The sequence below is a fragment of the Phymastichus coffea genome, unplaced genomic scaffold (assembly GCF_024137745.1).
Source record: "Phymastichus coffea isolate CEN01 unplaced genomic scaffold, Cenicafe_Pcof_1.1 PCOF00039, whole genome shotgun sequence".
NCBI classification, from domain to species: domain Eukaryota; kingdom Metazoa; phylum Arthropoda; class Insecta; order Hymenoptera; family Eulophidae; genus Phymastichus; species Phymastichus coffea.
In genome coordinates this window covers 1,173,898-1,197,624 of record NW_026706850.1, presented here as the reverse complement: position 1 = coordinate 1,197,624, position 23,727 = coordinate 1,173,898, and the positions used below count along the sequence as shown (strand labels likewise).

At 37.8% G+C, this 23,727-nt stretch overlaps 1 protein-coding gene across 4 annotated transcripts; it reads left to right on the top strand.

The window, feature by feature from the left end:
* Positions 1-3,004: 3,004 nt before the first annotated feature.
* On the top strand, positions 3,005-23,428 carry LOC131663968 (mitogen-activated protein kinase kinase kinase 13). 4 transcript variants are annotated; one of them, XM_058934775.1, is made up of 13 exons: positions 3,005-3,305; positions 12,936-13,068; positions 15,994-16,071; positions 16,567-16,826; positions 16,897-17,083; positions 17,167-17,358; positions 17,439-17,597; positions 17,684-17,951; positions 18,043-18,269; positions 18,754-19,081; positions 19,292-19,725; positions 19,808-19,999; positions 20,151-23,428. In XM_058934775.1, the coding sequence occupies exons 2-13, from the start codon at positions 12,959-12,961 to the stop codon at positions 20,515-20,517; spliced, it is 2,802 nt and encodes a 933-aa protein (XP_058790758.1). In that variant the 5' UTR covers positions 3,005-3,305; positions 12,936-12,958; the 3' UTR covers positions 20,518-23,428. The 4 variants fall into 4 exon arrangements, with proteins under 4 accessions (XP_058790758.1, XP_058790760.1, XP_058790759.1 ...); XM_058934776.1 differs by lacking the exon at positions 3,005-3,305 and adding an exon at positions 12,795-12,819; XM_058934777.1 differs by lacking the exon at positions 15,994-16,071.
* Positions 23,429-23,727: the final 299 nt, after the last annotated feature.

Below are 23,727 nucleotides of genomic sequence, written 5' to 3'. Positions count from 1 at the left end.
GACTACATGTTCAATGTAAATCAGTATATTTTAATTTAATACTTATTCACAGACTAATTAACTTTGCAGAATTGTTGAACAATGTAAATCAGATGATTATTCAACTAATTTAATTCATCGTGAGTTGTTAAATTACTATGGAATGTTTCTCGCCGTGACGTCATGCCACGTCGTTATCGTTGACGATCGACCGTAAGGTGGTCTCTTTCTCTCTTCGCCCTCTTCTATAGCCTTAAGAAAAATGTATATATATACAGACGAAGCCGAGTTTCTACGCTATCGTGAATTATTATGTCGCTATTGTACTCCAGTTTTGCAGTGTCATTTTCACTGATGTTGCAGGGCTTATGTAGGTGCTTTTACTCTCGCGAGGGTTGCCTCAGTTTGTTATTCTTTTCTGTATCTTTAGTATGGGGCGGAGGGTGAACAAGCTTTATAGTCATACTTTATACTTTGTTTTATAATTTGATTGCTTTAAAAGAAGCAGCTAAACTTGAGTGACAAGTTGGTTTTCTCGTTATTAAATGGTTTTTAATAAATATTTAAAAACAGCTATATATGACTTTATTGCTTATATTTTTTGTTACCTTTTTCATAACTAGACGAATATAAGTTAGATGAGTCAATAACTCGGTTAATATTTATTATATTCAATTATTTTGTATGATTTTATAACAATCATATGTGCTGTGCTCTTCGTACCTAATCGAATCTACATTCCTGGAAATTTTTCTGCTATACAACTAAGCTTTTTTAATGCGCGAATTAGTAATAAAAAATTAGTTAATTAGTATAAGACTACTTCATCAAAATTTATTCCAGCAACTGTTACTAAAGTCAAAAAGTTACGTAGCTTCTATTCGATTATATTTTGTACATATACAAAGCCCGACAAATAAAATAACAACTCAATATCTTATTACGTTGTGATTTCGATCAAAGGAGAGAGAGAAAAGCTGTGGAACAAAACTTTTCTACGCAGTCTTCTCTCTTTCACAAAGTAAGTATACCGAAAGTCCTGCGTCGTTTCCTCCGAGACAGTAAGAGAAATGATTCTGCGAATTTAGGGAAAACTCCCTTTTATTGCATCGTTGGCGTGTATATATACATATATACATACACACACCATATATATATATCTTCATTCGTACTATCGAAGTTTAGTTCTATTATCCTTATCTGCCGCTTCACTTTATTTTTTGCTGAACATTGATCTTTCATTTCAAGATACCATTCACGAACTGTCTTTCCTACACGCGTGTCGATAAATTTAACATTTAAAGTGTTTTGTAATCGACTATATCTGTACATCTGAGATTTTAATTAATCTTCTCTTTTGTAACATGCATTCTCGTGATCTTTTTCCAACTACTGTATCGTCTAAATTTCGTCTGTCGGTTCGTTTAGTTGTGTGAAGACGCGATCATCAAAAATGCCGCGTTTAAAATACACTAATGTAGTTGCGGATGTGTCTATACCTACATTAGCATAAGGAATATCTTGGCGCTCTTTGACATACACCGCGACCGATCCTAATATACCTGATGTTATGTTTAGGAAACTTTAGTTTTCTAACTCTACCTTTGTTTCTTTATAATATGACAAGTATTAAAATCTAACTAACTTTTCTTCGTTGCTCAAAACATTGTGCACAAATTTTCATGACTATAATTTAATATTTTTTTGCATTAAACATATTTTTATCGCACAAACATTGTGGAAAATTATTTTTGAAAAGACTACATATCTGAAAATCTCTTGCTCTTTCAAAAATAACTCTGACAAAATCGTTGCCAGCGTTTTTACTGTTAGTATTAAAAAAATAACATTAAAAGAATATTAGGAATACCCATTGAATTAAAGTATAGGCTTGCATCAATATCTGAGCATTAATTTTTTCCAATTCACCCTCAAAATCAACATTCACGCCCTTTTAAAAACACTCCGCGAACCCTTTTAGTTCTATCGATATGATAAAACATCAAATATTTCTTTTGCCTTGTAAACAAAACTAAATTAAAAAAAATAGAATCTCGAAACTACAATGTTACGATAAAATAAAATTGTATTAATAATTTTTCAAATAAAAAAACGCATAATAAAACACATACTATTTAATTGCAAAAGCTGAATCCTCCATGCTGTAAACAATTCAAGTAATGACAAGATAACTGAAATATTTGACATGATTTGTAAAGATACACCGCGGTGATAAATTTTAGGGGAGTAAATTAACTTACTTCGCTTTATTTGACGAGTGTAATAGGGTTTACAGGAACTGAAACCTGTTTGACGCCTAAAAAAAAATAAAAACCACACGAAGAGGATACACGTGCAAAAGATGAAAGGAAACAAATCATCCTTTCTTCTTTATCTTACCATTCAAGACAAAGCCCCGTAATTTATAATACCCTCATTTCTTTTTTCTTGTAATAAAATAATTTTCTGAACGTTTCCTTTTTTGATCGAATAAGAAACTTTGGAATTCTCATATATTGTAAATTATAATATAATAAATGATGTAATAGTTTCTTGCTTAGTTAAAAAAGTAAATATCATATAATAAACTGATATCGCATTTGTATTAAATCCCTCTTCCAGTATCTTCGACAATTAACCATCAATTACCATACAACGCATAAATAAGATTTCATCTTGTCCTTCCAAAAAACACAAATCTCGTCCATTAAAAAAGAAAGCCATTGCATACAAATGGCAGCTCCAAAACCGGCCCCAAAACCATGTACTCCAATCGTATCTGCAGTTTCATCCCTGATCCCGAAAAAGCTTGCAAACAAACGAAAAAAGAAGTTCACGAATCACAAACGTAAAAGGATCCCCTCTTTGATCAACACAGACAAACCCCTCGCAGTAGCAGGCGCGCCCACGCGCAGCCGGTTCTGAGCACACACATGGATAAGAGACAACACGCACAGGCAAAAAGCGAAGCTCGCGCCTCTAACTCGAAGTTCCACGCAAACGTAGCCAGTGTTGCTGTAGCCACTCGCTCGTGCGCGCGCGCCATTTTGTGCTGTCTCTCTCTCTCTCTCTCCTCTCGTCGACGACCTGTGTGTGTTTCAACTATATACATCCTTCTCTATCTTCTGTATGCACGGGCAATCACTTCGGTGCTGTGGTATATCTTCTCTCAGTGCAACTCGAAGTGTTTTTTTTTTAATTTATGAAGAGTGAAGTGTTGAATGGCGTCGTGCAAGAGCTTTCGAACAAGGACCCTGTTAGGGTCGTGAAATCCTGTGTGTAACGCTCACGCGAGGAAGGACCCAACACATCTCCATCACACACAGGTATATATAAAACGAGTAAGAGCAAGCGAGAAAAAAAAGAGTATAGTAAAGAACGGATCGATATTCCGCATGCGTTGCTCCTTCGACGTCATAGTAAGGGGAAAAATGTATATGCGAGACTGTTGTTTTTTTAATATTTATTATACTTTGCGTTGTTTATTGTTTATTGTTAAGTTCGCTTGGTGTTTCTTTTGGAGTTTTAGAGCGTGCGGATGTAATGATTACGACACTGCTGTTCAGAGAGAGAAAGAGAGAGGAAAGTCTTGGGATTATTTGAAAGTTAACTGCTGCGCACAGTGTTGTTCACAAGTTCTAGAAAATTGGTTAAAAAAATGCAATATACTTATAATTAAAATAACCTCGAAAAGGAATCGTTGGATTATTGACGATGAGGAATTTAAAAGATAAATCGCGTTTATTGCTTATCTGGCCGAGTTGCTTTTAACGCGATTTTTATAATGTTAAATAATAAAAAAACGGAAACTGTCATGATGAAAATACTCATTCACAGTACCAACAAACAACAAAACACTACCCAAATTACAGTTATAGTCGAACACTGAAAAGCCGTGGGCCTACAGTTTCGATTACGACACAATAGCCTTCTGAGCAAAGAAAATTCAAAGTTATTTCACGCAAGTTATAGAGAGATTTGAGAACTGTACTATATGGAAAAAAATCCATATCTCCGATTTGGTTAAACCTTTTGTTAGACACTAATTATAAATTATACATAGCATTTTGCGTCTTCGCGCGCGAGATAAATCTTATTATATTTACACATGTGAATGTTTTCACTTGAAAGGCACACAATTTATGGTGCTAATTAAATGGAATGCTTTTTAAGGAAAAGTACACTGGTTCACTTGTTACGAAACGAAATACAACAAAAAAATTCGGTATTTCCACGCAACAGAAGAAATAAGAAGATATAGCATCTTCTTTTTTTTCTATGCGCGTCCAGTATTTACAATCGGCAAATATCGTCATTGTCTTAGCTAAAATCCACAGTTTTACGTGCTTTTTGAAAATGCTTATCGGCAAGTGAAAGTCAGCGATTTCGTGTGAAAAATTTTATTATTTAAGATGCTTTGCCGTGAACTGGTTTTTTTGGTGTTACACGCGCGTTCTTATGTTAATGCAACCGGCAATTATTTCTTGGTTTATATGTTGCTCTCTAAAAGAAACTATACATTAGGTTGTAAAGTGCACGGAAAGTTTCTTTACGGTTGGTATAATCAATCGAATGCACGGCGAACTGGTTTATTATTAGAGATTCATCATCGTTATAAAACACTTGTTTTTCACGTTGATATCGCGTAGCCCAGGTGTTGAAAAATTCCTAAAAATCTATGACTTCTAACACCTACAATTCTCAAATATCCTCTCCGTAAAACTTTCAAAGCATTCTTCTTCAAACTCGTATAATCTCCCTCCGCCTCGAACGAAAAACCCAGGCATTAATTTTCTTCTTAGTAAGCCCATAACTTTCCATCTCTATCTCCTTGCAGATAAAATAATTCGTGCCGCAAGGCAGGTAGTGTAACACAATAGGGCTCCCTCGGTTTTCGATGATCTCCCTTCTTCCTTGAACGGAACAGGTGCCGCCGCCACCGCCGCCGCGTTGCGTTACGCCTCGTTGGGTCCTGCGTTGCTTGGAACTCTTTTGTATTTTCTTTTCATTTGCGTCTCAAGTGTTTCTTTCTTGTTTTTAATTGAAAGGAGATGCATTTCTTTTGTACCTAATTTGAGTTTTCAATTGTTGAAAATATGCATTCTTAATTAGCATTGCTCTTGCGACTAAAGGTCGACGAAATTATCGACGATAACAAGCATATCTGCGATTGTTTGTGCAAAAGACCAATCGTCAAAGTAAGAGGCGTTTCAGCAATGTCAACATCAATACAAACATCGCAATGAATTTGCAAATAACTGCAAACACAAAAGAAGATGAAAGCAAGGAGCAGATGTTGACTTGACAAAACATTAAACACATTCCCATCGTGTATCAATCGCGTAACAAAATCTGCATCGTCACCCGAAAAATCATCTCGAGCTTCATCCCAACGCATTAGAATAACAAAGAGATATAGCGCAGATGGTAGTGGCCGGCCTGCTTTCCTCAATGCTCTCGTCGCAGCCTGCGCTCGAGCGTTTTCAAGGTGCGCGAGTAGATGTCATTGACCTTTCGTAAGAGACTTCCCTTCTTGGCAGCTTGTGCAGCACGCGGCAGGTTGCGAAACTCTCTCTCTCTCTCTCTCTCTCTCTCTCTCTCTCTTAGAAGCTTGATTCTGCTGTTAGGAGCGGTCGAGTTCTGTACGTGCGAATGCGTTGTGTGCGTGAGACGCCGGTCGATCCTAGTGACTTCGATGCTTGTGCAGGCGCGAGATTCGACTACGTTTACTGGGCGTCGAGGTAAGTAGAGATGTTCTTCAAGGCTGCTCGTTTGCGCCCTTGAAATGTACTCTTCCTTTTGAATTTTCGGATTTTTAGCACTTAACTGGTCATTTCAGTTCTACAGTATCAGATTGTTTGGATAATTCAGAAAATCTAATTGATATGCCTTTCTTCTCGTGTACAAATGCATTATCAATGACTGGTTTACATTCTTTTCTTTGATATCTGAAAGATGTATAGTGTCATAAATTATCGATCGTCAATTTAAAAATCTACTTTCCCGCTTGTTTGCTAATGTCATTTGTTAAAAAATGCTGCGAAATCATCAGCGCAAAGCTAAGATTTTCGAGTATCCGCATCACTTGAGAGAATGGTATAACAAATTATAAGCATCTACCTTGCAGATTTCATTATTTTAATTGGTTTTTTTATTATCTCAATTGCGCATACTTGGAAATTACATTTTTTTTAAATCAATATTGAATGAGAATAACAAATTCATGTAAAAATGTCGGTAACTAAAGGACAATGCAAAGACTTCCTTTCCTGTTTTTCCCTTGTCAATCAACTACATAATAATTCAAAATGTCTCGTCAAGAAAGTTTATACGTATTTTCGATATACCGGTGTACACTCGAGAAAACCAAAGCAGCACCTATTCTCGCGAAAAAAAAAATCAGCGAAACCTGCAAACGCGACAAAAAAATACGACTTTGGCGCAGGCACCAAGTGTATATATCATTGCGTGCAGCCTCGACGACGCCAGGAAGTCGGCAACACGGGAGAGAGAGAGAATAAGGTGACGCGCCCGAGAGGGACTCCCTCGTTTAAATCGATCCACTTTGTTTTACCTTGCGCACACGGGAACACATTAGGATAATAATAGCTGCTACCGCCTACGATTGTGGATTTATATTTAGGAGAGTACAAGTACTTGTAATTACTTAATGCAATTAATTTTTTCGATGTTTGTTTTTTTTTTTTCGGGTGGGGATTCGGATACGTCGACGGTCATGGCACGTAAAATTAAAAATGACATTGTGTCGCGAGGTAATAATCCTGTATATGGTTCATATATTTGCACAGGATTGACCTATCATTCTGCAATTAATTTTTGCACAATTCTGGTTGCAATTGAGTGATCGCACGGACTAAGAGCTCGAAAGGCATGAACTCTTCATTCAATCTACAATCGTTAAACATTATTCTATAGTATCTACTTGTTCATCGCTCAAAGTAGCAATTCATCCTAACGATTAACAAATCTACTCGAAATAGATGATATTGCTCGTGACTTGGTTACATTCGATTCTAACAGAACCCCCAAAGCCTAATCCAATTTTACTCTTCAGTAATTTCCCTCTTTGAAAAAACGATAATGAAATTAAAAGTTTCGCCTCCATCCCCGAGACGCGTCGCGTCGCGCGCAAAAAGCATTCGCACGCGAATTATGGTTCAGGGAACGCGCCAGATTTATATACACGATTGCGTTACGACAGAGGGTGGCAAGCGACTGAACATAATTTACGTAGGCTCTCGCACTCCTGTGCGTAATCTTCTGTCGCGCTCAATATTCTAAGACAGTTCATGAAGCTTCGTTTTGCGCTTTCACGCCGTTGCGAGTGCAACTGATACACACGTCACGCCAAGTGTTCACGATGCTGTGCGCCTACTTGGCTCGTCGTCCAGAAAAGCAGTAAGAAAATCTGCTGCAAATCAATAACCACGACGACGAAATCACGTCGGATTAACGTGACTCGTCTACGCTGCGTTTAAACATCGATCGCTGGCCCCTATTTTACGTTCAACGGTCAAGCTATCGTGTCTAACGTACGTATGTTGATATAGATAATTATCTTGAATTACATCGATTGCAGCGTAACGAAATTCAAGAAATTTCCCCTAAGAAAGAAAATGGTTACGCTTTAGATCGTAATCGCGTGAAATTTGGCAGCTTGCCCGTTGGAGTTCAAGGTTGTATTATGTCAATCGTCAATTCGCATTTTTTTTTCGCCTGTGCGGAATTTCCAATCGCAATTGCAAACCACGCGTTCCGGTAATTCGTTGCACAACAGAACGCGCGACAAATGAAACAACAAGAGAACCTACACATTGCGAGAGAGATAACAACATATAACTGCTTGATGTGCGCATATAAAAATATAGATAAGAGTCGAGCGATTGAATCGAGGACACGCGACGACGATCCCCCGTACGCATTTGAAAGCCGAGTGTGCCTATGTACGTGCGTGCGTATACACACATATACACCCTCGCAAGGAGAAACGCCAAGCTCCGCCGATCAATAAATATACGCGTCGTGTGCTCGAGGGTCGCCCTATTCCTTTGCGCTCTCTCGCTCTCTCTGTATGCCGTCTCTCGCCCTTCCATCACGAGCTTGCGCGCGAGCGGCCGGGAGATTGCCTTTCATTTATTGCCTTCGAGCTTTATCCCGATTACAAGTTTTGCCTTTGCCATGGGTCGACATCGCCAGGCTAGAAATTCCAATGGCTTTTGATTCATGGACAATATCCGCGTGTTCCAATTCAAAATCCAATATTTTATTTTTCACTTGGTTTGTCCGAACAAAATACCACTCTTCCCGAAGTAAGCAACGAAAACAGTGTATCAAAAATCTAAGAATAATCGATCTTGATTCGGACAAATACTTTTACAATTAAACTGGTTCATATGCCAGAATGATGCAACCGCGCGTGACGATAACAGCATTGCAAAAGCGCATTATGACTATGCAATAATTGTTTATCCGTGAACTTCTTGCGCGTATGTATACCCGCGCACTGCGAGCGTGTGTGCTACACGAGATTGTACGAGAAAACGTGGATGTAATCAATCTTTTTTTTCGTTTCAATTCGAATTAGAAAATATACCGATTGAATTGTTTATTTTCAAGGTAAAGTGGATATATCGTCTCGAAGGTAACTTCGAAGCATAGTCAATGTTGAGTTGCATCAGTCGTCCAAAAATTATTGGATAGGAATGCAGAAAGAAATAAGCGTGCAGATGACGACGTCGCAAGAAGAGCCTGTCAACTGAAAGTGGTCGAAAAACTTGTGCATTTCACGAGGTGATTGAGCGAGCGACACGCGTAGTCGGTGTGCAACGAGAAGTATGAAACTGCTGTACCGCGGGTGTATTATAATTAGATTGCCCTTCGACAATGACAATGTACTTTGGCTTCTTCTTTAACCCTATACACTTTATGTATACGCATACGAGACCGTGAACTGCCGTTCATTACCGAGACTGCCTTGTTTCTATTGGTGCAAGCTTGTACTGGCAATGATATTTTATTGCGTTTTTAATGTTATGACTGAGTCTTCATTTAAGAAAATACAAAACTAATATTCAGCTTATGCCACAATTGTACATAGAGATTAGATTTTTCGCGAGATAGGTTTGCCTTACAAAATGAGGTATACGTTATTCAACATATTCCTTGGATTTGTTAACGTTAATATCTGTCGGAACACTCGGCAATTAATTTCTACCAATTAATCTCATAATGCATGTTCTATTCGCACATCTGCAGTAGTTTCAATCCACCGGTATCACAATTATGTTATACAAATACCCAGATAAAACCAACATAAAATCTCGTTACTCAGCATTAGAAAAGAGCTGGATTCTATCCCCTCCCCTCTCTCAGGCTATGTATCACAAGGAACAATCGGAAAAGTGGAAACTTACTCGCATCAAAAATATCTTTGGCAGAATTTCCCACACACGGACACAGATGCCGTCCCCTATTATCGATCCCCACGCTCGTCAAAAGAGCGTATTTGTGTAGGTGCGTCGAAGCTCGCACGTTCGAGTGTACACTCGTTGTCGCGCGTGTCTATAATTCGTGCCAAAGGGGTGTGATACCAAGGGGATCGTCAAGATTGTCTCTCACAGAACTGTCGCTGTAGATTTATCACTGCGACGTCGACAATCGACGTCCGATCTGTCGCTGCGATTTGCTCGCCTGAGTAGTTCTCGCTCGACACGAATCGCACAGCCCAACGTCGCGTAAAAATATCTCTGCGAAGGCGTACACATAAAATGATCAATTGCTGTTACGAACCTTGTTACCCTATCACTGTTACAAAGCGCGATCGCAGTCGGCAAATACTCGATGTGTCGTAAACCAAAAACTCAAACTCTTTGCAAGCTCGCATGATCTTCCGAAGAAAAGGAAAAAAAAAAACGTTAACGTGCTCGTCGTCGACCTACCGCGCGTGCACCCACACCCATACACTGCGAGAATCATCCCTCGCGCGCAGTCATTCATGCGTTAGCAGACACTTCTCTTCTTTTTTCCGAAAAACTAGCCCCGCCGCCCGAAGCCCATCCATGCGCCAGGAAAGAAGCCATAAAAATGCAATTCATACACGATAATTTCCGCACCCTAAAACTCACGTGCAATGCTCATCCCGCTCTATTACTCGCAACGCGGAACAGAGAAGAGAGAGAGAGAGAGAGAGGAAGAAAAAAGGGTGTCCGCTCTCTTGGACGAACGAGCAGCTCGCATCGCACCCTTCGTCAGACCGCTCTGCCGCATGTGCGTACATGCGCCGCTTCAGGTTATGTCTGCGACGAAAATTATTGTTTACGATCGCGTGTTCAGTTTTACTTTCGGTGAGGATCTGTTATGGCTTTACGCCGCTATCTGACCGCTCTGCGCGCGCGTACATGCCATCCGCAAAAGGGATCTTCACCGATTTTTAGTGTGAAGTTTCATGGGATTCTTATTGTAATGCGCGAAGAACTCGAGTTTCGCTTGCTAAACTTTACTTCTAAATTGCATTTCAGAGATTGAGTTTTGCGTTGGAGAAACCAGAGAACGAGGCGTAACGCCAAAGAAAATATAAATAATTTTCGAAATTATCTTGCTTTTTACGATGCAGTTTCATTCAAAGTGCGCAGAGGAGTTACCTCGCGACAACTTTTATAGAATCGTCGAAGATAAAATACATTGTTACCTTGACATATTTTTCACTGTAATTTCAAAAGAAAGTCACGAACGCGCGCGCGTAATATACGTAATCGCAAACCCAAGAGATTCCTTTCATTTTTTCATCGTCAGGCCGCGCAACGTACGTGATTAATTTTACACATGACGTCCGAAAATCCAGACACTGGCGGGACAATGGAAATCAGCTCGAGTTTCAAGAGAAAATCATTGCGAGAACGGGAAATTCGCCTCCGCTTCAAGCAGCGCGGTCATCATTTCCAACTGAACGACTGTCGTATATATATATATATAGCCGTTTCCGTGCTGTCATTGTTTTTTTTCGTACGCTGCTGTCTCCCTCCCTCTTTCTCTCTGACCATATAACAAAATCAAACAAAAGCTTCATCCCGATTGGACTAAGCGTGTACATATTAATCGGCTTTGCGATTCTTATCTCGTACGCCGAAGTTGTCGAGGCCGCCGTGCACAACTACGATTGTTGAATATTTTCTTTCGAGGCTTCAAAGCTTTGCCGATGTGTTTTCACATTTCGTCAAGTCTGCACTGACAAATGAATACGCGAACTCAGCCGAGTGCGAGTAGCACCCTTAAACCAACGATTCGCGTGCTCGCAACAACCTACAATTCACTTAATCACAGGGCGAGTTCGCCTGTCCCTCGCCACCACCAAATATAGTCACCACACCAATCGTCGTCAGTCTTACATCTTAGGCCAACTGCCGAAAAAGAGACTTCGGAATAATTGCAATACCAGAGGAGGGGTATGGATCCTCAAGTGAGTCAGAAGTATATCATGGCCAAGCCGAAATTTCGCGTGTTTATTATTATGACTGGTAGCATGCAACAACAGCTGAGAGATATTGTATTCGTACAGTTTGACGAGTGTGACAGTTATATACCTACGTAGTAATAGGTCGCTTATCTTATCGCTTGCTGCTACGCACAGGTGTTAAAAAAAAGATCCACGTAACCTAATTTCATTTTCACGATAGCGCCTTATCGTTATTGTCGCTGAATGGATGCGAGATTCGGACGTGCGACCATTCCCTTTTCCCCACGGACGTTGGGATCGGCGCCTCGAGGTGCACGAGATCCGAAAAAAAAAAAGAAATGGGTACAGTGGGTCCTTACACCGTAAGACGCCGTTGGTCGCATACCATACCGCTGAGTGTATGACGCGTAGGTTACCTGAGCATTCCATTGGTTTCCTTTTCTCCCTTGCCGTACGCGTGAGAAGCGCGCGCGCACGCACCGAATTCATGAGAGAACTCGACAACGTGTCGCAACTCATTTTTTTCCCTCTCTGGCTCCGAATATCACCTGAATTTTCATTGCGCCTTTCCGAGCCTCCGGCTGGCGTGACTGTCACGCCATAAAAATACGATATCTCGAGCGAGCCACTGCTCACATACTACGCCCGGCAGGCATATCATTCAGACGTTGCAGCAGCGCAAAAATAACGGCTAATTAGTCTTGTGTTTTTCATGCCCCGAAGAAAGAAAGCTTGCCGTTTTTTTCTTCTCTTCTCTCTTCCACGTTGACACACTTTCCTACGGCGCGCTTGCGTTTGTTGCGTAATGTCAACGTGTGATATTGCTTTTCCATTTTGTTGGGGAAAACGACGGCGGACTCTGTGGTCGGTGCGCGCGAACATTCCTTCGAGTTGGTCGTCCCGAAATATCAGACGTTAGAAAGAAAGTACTCGATAATTTATTAGATGCAAGTAAGGAAATCATGCGCGAAACAGATCGTGCGTTTTATCTGCAATCGCGCACTGCGTATCATCCTCGACATTTCCGGCGCGCGAAACGTACCACTGCTTTCTTTATTACTTGCATGACACTGAAACGCCTCGCGTGCCAAAAATAAAACGCAGTCCAGCGCGCTCGTGCTTTCCAGTCTGCGCATCGCGGAGAAAGATTAATTGCGTTTGTTCGCCGTGCAACAGCACCAATTTATTCTGTAAACGCTAAAGTTTTGACATTAATCCGCATTGTAGTGCGAATCGCGTTGATCGAGTGCTCGATTAAGCAACGACCGCGCAACTCGATTTCACTTTGAAGGTGCAACTGGCAAAGGAGAATGTCACGACTTGGAATCGCAAAAACAAGCGACCGATTAATCCACAAAGATCTAGGAGTTCGTTTATCTTGCAAACGCTGTTCGCTTTTCCAGAAATGCTGCCTCAGAAATACATTATCCCGCATGAAGTACCATGTATTCAATCCTTTAACGAAGACTTATTCTCGTTGCAGGATCGTGCGTGTGACACGCAACGATGCGCACCCCGGCAGAAACGGAAACGATGCAGGCGCCTGGCGGCGGTGACGACGAGGAGCTGCCCGCTGCCACGGCCATAGGCTCCCAGCCGGAAATCATTGTTAACAGGTGAGACTCGGAGGCAATCTAAATAGAAGTATGTTTTCTACTTATGTAAGATATTCTAAAAGACGATTACGTATGTGCACTTGACCTTTGCGATGGTTACGTATTTGTCGATCGTCATGTGTGTGCGTCAGGTTGATTGGCCTTATTTTGTTTATTGGGGGGAGGTGGTATCTATTGGTTGCAGATGAACGAAAAAAGTAGGAGATTTCGTGAACAAGTGAGTGAACTGTCTTGCTACTTTGTGTATATCTTTGAACGGAAAAAAAGACAAACTTCAGTCTTTTCTGTGCGTGTGTGGACTACCTTTGCTTTTCTTCTCAAATTAATCGCATAGATTAATTATTAAGAAAAGTGAAAACTAACATTCGAGAATAAAATACGAAAGCAAATGGTAGCGTTGTTGTCCTTGAATCCCTTCCCTACAAGCGCTCTCACTCGTTCTCTCGAGACTGACCAGCTGAGTGGCAGAAGTAGGGATAAAATGCGAGAGGGGCGAGGATGGTCCTGTTTTATTATATTCTTTCCTTTTGCTGAGAAAGGCGGGAAACGAAGGTGCAAAACTTTTGTCTGGCCTCGACTTCTTTTTATAATTTGTTGCTCTCGCTGGTAAATGTTTGAATACATTCGAAAGCACTGGTCTACATAACAATAACAACTATAACAATAGTATTAACTTACACTTATTAAATTACCTCAGTTAACTTTTCCGAGTATAATGGTCAATGTTTCTTTTTACATTGAATTTTGGAAAACGTTTGTTTAAAAATAGTTACAGTTGACCCGAAATTTGACAGCAAGTCGCAAAAGTATACGGAGACACAGAATACTCGGTAATTCAAAAGGAGATGCACGCTAGGTATACATTCTCGAAATAGAAAGCCTTAGAGGAAGCTTATAAAACTGACTCGTTCGTCGTATACAGAAAAAACCTGCAATAGCACAAAAAAAGGAACGAAATTTCAATGCGTGAGGATTCAGGGTCTGACGCGTTATACACCTGTCGCACGTGTGTGCGTTGGGACCGTCATGGTCTCTCCGTCTCCCTGCCTCTTTTTTCTTTTACCTCGCTTACTCCTCGTCTCTCTCCTCGCGCCGTGTCTGCATTACAACGGGCACGATGCCGAGTAAAAGCGAAAGAAAAAAAATTACGGATAATAGAAGATTGTTGTCTTTGTGTTTAATTACTATGTCCGGAACGGATAATAATCACAATCTGTAAGATAAGATAAAATCGTTAACTCATATGACAATGTTGAACGAAAGTGAAGAAAACAATATGATGAAACAACTCGTCAAAAATATTGTTATGGTTCATCGGTCAGTTCACAACGCAAAAATAATTACATGTATATCATTATCGAGTATGTGTGCAAAAGTCGAGAAACCCCACACGTGACGTTTGATAACTTCTTTCGCTCTTTCCCTGTGTGTCTCTTCCATGCGAAGTTCTCCTATCGGCACGTAATGCATGTAAAAACACGCAGCTCAATGTCCCCCGGATGCGTCTGAAAATCTCTTGTACGCACACGTGCGCGCGCGATTTCCGCGCGTGGCGAAGTGTCTTTTTTTTCACTCTCTTCTAATTGCTGTTGCTTTCGGAGAACGTTTATGGGGCCATGTGGCATTGACATTGCACATGCGTAATTCGAAAATGTTATCGCTGTACAGATAATTCTATATCATTAACGCAACAAACATTTTTACACATTTTTAGTATCATCACTGATCCAAACAAAACTAAATGTATAATTGACTTGCAAGTAAAAAAAAACATTTTCCGTAAATAACTGTTTTTAAGTAAATTTTTCAATGTATAAATAAAAGCATTTCAAAGTAGTATAAAATTGCACTTACGATTGTAAACGAAAAGTTGGTTGAATAACCCAACAAACGGTAAAAAACAGGGACGAAGGAGAATAGACCTCGGCAAACAAAACATTCTCGAAGTCAGCGATTATATTTCATAGTCTATATACCTGTGTTAGTGGTAACACTGGTAACCACGCGATAGATAACAAAGTAGAGAAAAAGAGAACGTAAGCATCGAAAAAGGTATCTTCAGAAGGCATCGCATGTGTCCATCGCATATGTGAGTAGGTGAACAAGTCGAATGATCGCCTAGCAGAAACTAGAAAGAGACAGTTACGTGAGATTATCGTCAAGTGCGCGCATCTCGAAATATATTCTGCTTTTTCAGCTTGCTCGATGTTACTTTATAAAACGATTGTCATTCAAAGAAAAGTAATACTTGATTTTTCGTGTAATATATTATTGATATCGAAGGTCGAAATGTACAATCGCATTGCTCTGAAATGTCATGTAACTTCAATCTTGTCTCTTTGCTAACCTTGAAATCAAGTGCGTAGTGACTGATCTTTTTTCTTTTTCAACTCCGTATGTCTCGGCATACATAAGTGCAGCATCTTGCCAAATAAATAAACATAAAAATTATCAGTTCCTTGCTCGCCAAACAAGTCCATACACTTGCTAAAACCCAACGATGTTTACTTGCGAGATGTACTACGATCAAACATAACCTCAAACGTACTTTCCCAGCTACCATAAAGAGAAACCTTCGTTTATTGCTTTTTCCAAATAAAGCATCTCTTTTCTTCATCGACATAACGCAAACAAATAACATACATACACACACATATTACGCGCTCTTCGCACACATTTTTAGTATCAGTCTCTCTTCGGCAGCTTCAAACTGCACCACCTATACTGCAGTTGTGTATAAATATATACACAACATCGTAGGCGAAGAGAGGGAAAAGAAAAAAATAACGGAGTATGCGAGAAAAAAAAACTTGTACATCTCGATAGTTTAGTCGCAAGCGAGATTTAACGACGACCGTCGAAACTGGCCTCGTCGTTATCTCGGTGTCTAAGTTGTTTCCTCTGCCCATATGTTAAACATGGTAGAATGGTGCTTGCGCGTCTATTCACCAGGAAGCTCGAGCCTCCACAGGAGCAGGCTCCCACCGCCATTGTCGCCAATAGGTGAGACTCCAATTTGCTTGTCTGCTTTTAACAGCTTCTTTCAGCTGTCAAACGTTGTATTTGAAGAGTATTTTTATTTAATTATGATAATGCCTAGAATTTAACTGGTTAGATTGGAGATTATGTGCTGAATAGAGCTGAAGCGATGATGAGTGAGATAAATAAAATTATCTATCGGATGATACTGATGTAAGAAGTTGGTATGCAAGTGAAATAAATTTTAAATAATAATAAACTTTTTATATCTATACTCTAGTATGCAGCTTGCAAAGTATAAAAATAAAAACAATTTTATTCTAAGCTATTATGCCATAGATAAAACTCTGATTGGTTTATTACCAATAGATTAATGTCCACTATTATATATATTCGTTAATGATCTGCAAGTTCAAGTTGCCTATGGAAACTTTCCTCAAAATAAACATAACACTTCAAACTTTACATAATAAATACTTTATAATTGGTTTTGATGAAAAACAAAAATTCTAATTTCAGTATGATGTGTATCCAAGAGGAGTTAGGACATCTCAATACAAAAGGAGTGGAACCAGTACTTAATGGGGTGCATAGGATGCAGATGCCAAATTGCAGTAACATTAATTCAGAAGGCAATACAGATTCCAGTGAATCAACAACCAAAGCAACAGTAGCTCCAGAGTCCGTTAGATCACTTGCATGGATTGCTGGATGTATGCAACCACTCTTCAGTTTGATCAATAAAGTGACATTTAGTGAGAAAATCAAAGGAAGTCAAAGTAAGTGTTATCTCAATTTCAAAATTTTGCAGTTTTGATGATGTTTAATTATATGAATATTGTATTTTAGCTGATGAATGGGAAATACCTTTTGAGTCAATTAGTGAACTCCAGTGGCTAGGATCTGGTGCTCAAGGAGCAGTTTTCAGTGGGAAATTGAAAAAAGACATTGTAGCTGTTAAAAAAGTAAGAGAACCTCGTGAGACTGATATTAAGCATCTTCGCAAACTTAATCATCCAAATATTGTGCAATTCAAGTGAGCAGAGAAGCCCTTTACAAAAATAAATGTATATGTAAATAGTTCATAGTAATAACATATTATGGATTGACTATTTTTAGAGGAGTTTGTACACAAGCTCCATGTTATTGCATAATAATGGAATACTGCCCATCAGGACCACTATATGATTTACTAAGAGCAGGAGAATCAGTTCCACCTCCTCGGTTGTGGTCCTGGTCAAAACAAATCGCAGCTGGAATGAAATACCTACATGACCACAAAATAATCCATAGAGATCTGAAAAGTCCAAAGTACATACTCACATTACATTCGGTATAATGAATATCAATAATTCATTTTTGTATATGCATTGTGTATATTATCGTTTTAGTGTTTTGATTGGACGTGAGGAAGTTGTGAAAATAAGTGATTTCGGTACCAGTCGCGAATGGAATGAAAAAAGTACGAAAATGACGTTTGCTGGCACAGTTGCGTGGATGGCTCCTGAGATAATCAGGAATGAACCATGTTCAGAAAAAGTAGACATTTGGTAAGTAAATACTTGAAAATGAATTTTTTTTAACAGCATCGTTGCATCTCAAATAAATTCTTAAATCCTTGAATTTTTCACAATAGGTCATATGGAGTGGTTTTATGGGAGCTTTTAAGTGGAGAAGTACCCTACAAAGATGTAGACTCGTCAGCAATAATGTACGGTGTTGGCAATAACTCTCTCCATTTACCTATTCCAAAAACGTGTCCGGAAGGTTATAGAATACTAGTCGAACAATGTTGGGCCGCTAAACCACGGAATAGACCATCGTTCAAACAAATTGAAGCACATTTACAAATCGCCGCGGTAGAGCTTGAAAGCATCACGCAGAACGAATACTTCAAAGCGCAGGTAATGAGAATAAGAATACGTCGTTGTGCCGGTTAAAAATAAATATTGTATAAGAGAGATTAAACGTATTAACTGTCAATACTATATATAGCAAACGTGGAAAGAGGAAATTAGGCAGCATATGAAGCAAATACAGAGTGACAACTCGAGTAGTCCTCGCTTCGAGGCAGATTTGATACGTAAACGCGAGGACGAATTACGACATGCTCAAGACATTAGAGAACACTATGAACGTAAACTAGAACGAACTAACAATCTTTACATGGAGCTGAGCGCTGTTCTATTACAGTTAGAGCAGCGCGAAAGGGATGTGTTAAAGTAAGTTTTTCTATTGAGATCGATTATATCAACAATTAATTGCGAAAATAGTTTTTGACTAAATATTCATGGAAATTTATGTAGAATTTTGGGATTATAAGATCTGATTTCGTGTACACTTTAATTAACATATTTACGTTAATTATCCAGTATTTAAATAGACATAATATAATACTTAAAAAATGAGAATTACTTTGGAGCCTATTAGGAATTCAATTATTGATACTTAGAAATAATTTAATCCACAACAATTAATATTTTTCGACACTCCGTGCAGAAAGTGCGTTTTTCCCGCGCGCTCGGCCAAAATCGTACGTTGAAAATCGCACTTTCCACACGTCGTATAAAAAAATACGGTACGGCACATGTTCGGGAAAGAGTTTCTCGTCTCGTGTACCATTCCAACCTTGCTTCGCTCGGGCGTAAACGCTGCACGAAACTGGAATCTACTTTCCCGCACTTGTATCGTAATGTACTATTCCAGAAGAGAACAACAGACTGGATACAAAACCTGCAAAAAAAGGGTAGTTTACGGCCCTTTACTGAAATACCAGGAACGAAAGAAAAATCAATCACGGAACCCTATGATACAGTTCTCCTCATCTAGTCCAGCCTCACCACCTTCACCAATTTCTCCACAAAGCCCTGTAAAAGCCACAATGTGCACGCAATTGAACGACTCGAATAAACCCGAAACAACAATCGTGCCCAGCAGTAGTAATTTCAAGCAACGCAAATACCGACATCGACGAGTTGGTTCAGGTTGTGGTATTACGTCTAGTCCCAGATCAAGTCCGCAGCGAGAGCGAAAGGTTCGTATCAACTTTATTTCAAAGAGGCCTTTTACAACTGGATATTTAATCAGCTATTGTGTTTCATTTTCAAAATAAATTACAGCAATGCTTTCAAAGCTTTTCCTTTTTATTCAGGAATGAAAATTAATAGCAGCATTCGTTAATTTTATAGGTATTTTTATTAGCCCTTGTAGCATATGTAATTTAAATTGAATTCGGTACTTTTAGTCTGCGGAATTATCAGCAAATCGATTAGTGGACAATCAGACGCAAACTGAACTGCCCGTCTCTACGGACACAGACTCGACGATAAAAAACGAATCGCAACCTGAAATCCAACGACGTTCATTGAACCATGAAAGGTATATCTTTGAAGTGTCGTCGAATCGTCTGTATCCCAAATCTTCATTAGATAGTCAAAACAACGGTAATACTACCGATATGGCAATACAGCAGTACCATAATCGCCTACACTCAAGTCCTTGCTCGAGTCCAGAGCCTCTTAATGAAAATCGATTGAATGGAAATAGCGAAAGACTTCGAGATTGTAGTGATGACGATCACCTTGAGACCCTTGGAAGGAAAGTTAACGAGATCCTGAACGCTAATAGATTGATGTCACCTATTGATAATGGCAACTGTTGTAGTGTTGTATCTCATGGGTAAGTTCCTGTTTTCATCAGTTCTCGTTGTACAAGAATCAAAATATTTTCAAGATAAACATTATAAGGTAACATTATCTAGGAGGAATAAAGATGATGCACAAAAGTTGTCTAGTCAATTGAAGGAAAAAAGTACTGACCGCCCGGAAGGCAATGACGTGATTGATGTTATATGCAATGAAGACGGTGACGCTGGCGAGGACGAAAGCTGGTCTGACGAAGATGAACCGGATGTACCAAATTACACGTATAACTATTCGCTTAGAAGGAGAAGGTGAGACGTGCCATTCTATTTCATAAGAATGTTTAAATAATGAATACAGAGTCGATATAAATTTGTAAAAAGTAATCTTACAAATTTGGTCGTTTAATATGTACTACTTATTCTTTGCATTCATTTGAATAAAAAAAATATTTCCTTGCAGTCTTGCAAGGCGACCCATTGGTCCAGGTAGACACCGTCGTTCGAAGCCAAGCTTAACGACAGCGGTAATCAAACGAGTCTTGGCATCAGATGAAGAAAATAGCTCAGAATACTCACACCAACCGTCCAGTAAGTCGTCGACCTTAGAAAGCAATCCGGAAATTCAGCGCACCTTCCGCCGAGTTGGCTCGCTCGACTCTACACCTAAATACACACCACGTAAACGTACTTTATCAGCCTGTTACGTTCGTAAAAGCACCGATGACACTAGTGATGGATCATCATCATCTGAAACAGACGAGGCGAGCGAAACTACGATCACTTCCCAATTAGCTAATGTCACGTTGAAAGGCGAGAGCAGAGTATAAACGCTGTTATTGATGAATGATGCTTGGTTGACGAATTCTATTGAGCGCGCAACCGAGTTTCAAATTTGTTGATTATGATTTTGTTATTTAAATAGCCTGTTGAAATTATTAAAGCTAATTTTTTATGAAGTAATTTCTATTTTCCTCGTATCGAATCTCAATGAAATGAAAACTGTATATTTTAAAAGTATATGCAAATCATTTACAGTATCTTCGGAAAAGAAACACATCAAAAGTTTATGCAAAACTCACATTTGTATAATTTGCGTAATTAGAATTAAAAGTTATTATATGGTTATTCATTTAATTTTATTAGTATAATTAAAAATTGTACTTAAATTATTGATAAGATTTATAACTTTTTATTCTTTCAGCTATGTTCTACTAATTTTTTATATGCTAGCGTTGTTGTATGAGATTTTTATAACATATATATTACTTAATTGATATTCCATGGAATTCATCAACCAAATTTCATGTCAAGTTTGCGTATTTCAGGTTCAATAATTTAATCAGCATTTAGGTTGACACGTTACTTAGACACATAATATAAGAATTTTGTAAATAAATTTACGTGATTGTCTGAACATTTCATGATCAGTTCTAATGGTATTTACGAACCAAATTGTAAGTTACTTTAATGTATCTTCGTGGTTCAGTAGTTAAAGAAAAACAAAAATATATGTGCGAGACTACGTTTGATATTAATGCGATTTATATTTATACTTACACATCACTTTGTTAATAAACCTATTTGTTTTCTTTGAGGGTAGTATCGTAAAGTTGCAAGTGATAACGTTGTAGATTAGGAACGAACTTTCGTACTCTCATAACGAAAACTCCCAGACGTTCATGTGTAAAGTAGATTTATATATACATACTATTAGTTATGCCATTTGAAAGATAATTATATCATTTTTTCAGTTTCGTTATTTAAAGTGATACTAAGTTATGCGGTTTTTGTAAAAATCCATGATAATTTTGTATATAATTAGCAAGCATCATGTTTAATCCTTTTTTTACTGACGCAAATTTGTACAGAGCTTTGTGAGTTGTACAGTTCCTCTTAGTAACTATGCTAGATGGATAGAGCTATCGTACACACGTTGTAATTTCCACAAGGTATCCACTGTGTGGATAATATTATATAATCTATAATTTTCTATGATATACGTGCATGCTTAGATTGTAAAATAAAATTCTAAAAGTAAATTAAAAATGAAATCGGTATAATACAAAATTTACATAGAATTCGTATATAACAATGATTTATTATTGACTATTTTCGATGTCAAACTAATAAAGTATTAAACAAATGAATACGTCCAATGCATTGTGAAATTATCTCGAGAATAGAAAATATTTGACGATTTATAAAAGAGAATAAATAATCAACTTTTCTTTCTTCTATACCACATGTCTGTAACCGGTGACATACCACGTTAATAATTTAATGCAAATATAAAATTGAATTATCTATCATAAAGCCTATAGAACTAGTAAATAAATTAAACAATTCGTTTGTGCATCAACGTAGATAAAGAAAAATATATATTAATGCAAGGCGCATAAGCATATTAGATGTAATGTAAATTAAACATTTTTCAATATAAAAAAATTTAAAAAAGGCAGCTATTTTTCAGTGCACTTGTATCAAGTCGTACAGTTACGCACGTATATACACATTTGGATTATTTTCCAAAGGAATCAATTATTATTCTTCATTGGAATCATTTCTATGAAAACGGCATTAAAAAGTATTGCTGAAGCAGAGATTCTGAAATTGTAAAGTTTATGCGATATGATAATGATAATGATAATGATAATGATATTAATCATAATAACAATAATAATAATAATCATAATAATAACAACACTAATAATAACAACAGTAATAATAATAATAAAAGTTAAGTGATTGATATACATATGTGCCTTGCGGCAAATTGTAATATGTTAGATTGTGTCTTTACGGCGAAAAATAAGAAGAAAATTCGTTAGTATACTTCTAAATAAAGATGCTGTACTGGGCAATCTGATGTTTATGAAATATACAACCTTAATCTTTCTTTAATGCTCATTTTCAAGCATGTATCAGCGTTCGATCCTATGTCAAAATTTATCCATGTCGTTATCAAAATTATCGCATTTATAACTGAAATCATTTATTTAAAATACGAGAATATTTTTATATCAATATCTGCTCGAAAGTAAACTCAGATTGCCTTAATGACAATGATATATATTTTGTATATATAGACAATACAGTCATAAACTGATTGAATTTACTTGGCTGAATGTGAAAATAAATGTACTCGGACGAAAATTAACCTGATGTTTGGTTTCTTTACAAGAGCCATTTTTTCGTATTATGTCCGTTATAAGGAATGCTAATTAATGGTGTTAATTCTACTATGCACTCGGCGACTCTTAAACCGACTGGTTTTGTAGTTATTGTAGAACATCTTTATAAGTTTTGTGTTAATTATACTATAACTTATTAATCTACAATAAAATCTTCAATTAGATTTATTAATTCATAATTTTATCTCTTCATTCTATCTTCATATTCACATAAGTTCTTTTATTTCTTCACTATGTATATTTACATTACATATTTGAATTGTACATATATTTAATCTTGAAAATACGTTTTAAAAAATCTAAGTACCACCATCACCATCGTTATTTAATGTAGGATTGTGAAATTATTTACATTTAATCTAGGATTGTAAAATTTATTATCAAAGTGCACAACTACAAAGTTTACAATTTTCTCTCATTATTGGGCGTCATCAATGACGCCAGTCGTTCTCCGCACCATGCAATTTGATATACGTGTTAAAATGTGATATTCAAGATAATCCGAGAACAACAAAGAGATTGATTTTTTTATTAAATCTAAGTTACACTTCAGCATTCAAACATTCAACGATTCTTCAATATCATATAGTTAATTTTTTTGTTAATAAAATGTTACTTGATTACTTAGCGAAATTTTTCAAAGTCCTCTAATATGTCGATTGTTGAAATCGATTTGCAACAGACCAAAATGTGAACTGAAATTTGTAGTTTTGTCAACTCATTACATTAATACAATAAAAAATGATAGAGTGCTTGTAAATTATTGATAAATTAAATACAATTTGCATTTTATTTTACACAAGTTGAAAAAATGATCTTATTTTCATAAATTTCTCGTGCCGCTTA

Bases quoted from the DNA above. Each gene is read 5' to 3' on its own strand.
- LOC131663968 (XM_058934775.1), top strand. From the start codon at position 12,959: ATGCGCACCCCGGCAGAAACGGAAACGATGCAGGCGCCTGGCGGCGGT. The intron at 17,598-17,683 runs GTAAGTAAATAC...TTTTCACAATAG, and splicing joins TCAGAAAAAGTAGACATTTG to GTCATATGGAGTGGTTTTAT. The intron at 18,270-18,753 runs GTAAGTTTTTCT...GTACTATTCCAG, and splicing joins CGCGAAAGGGATGTGTTAAA to AAGAGAACAACAGACTGGAT.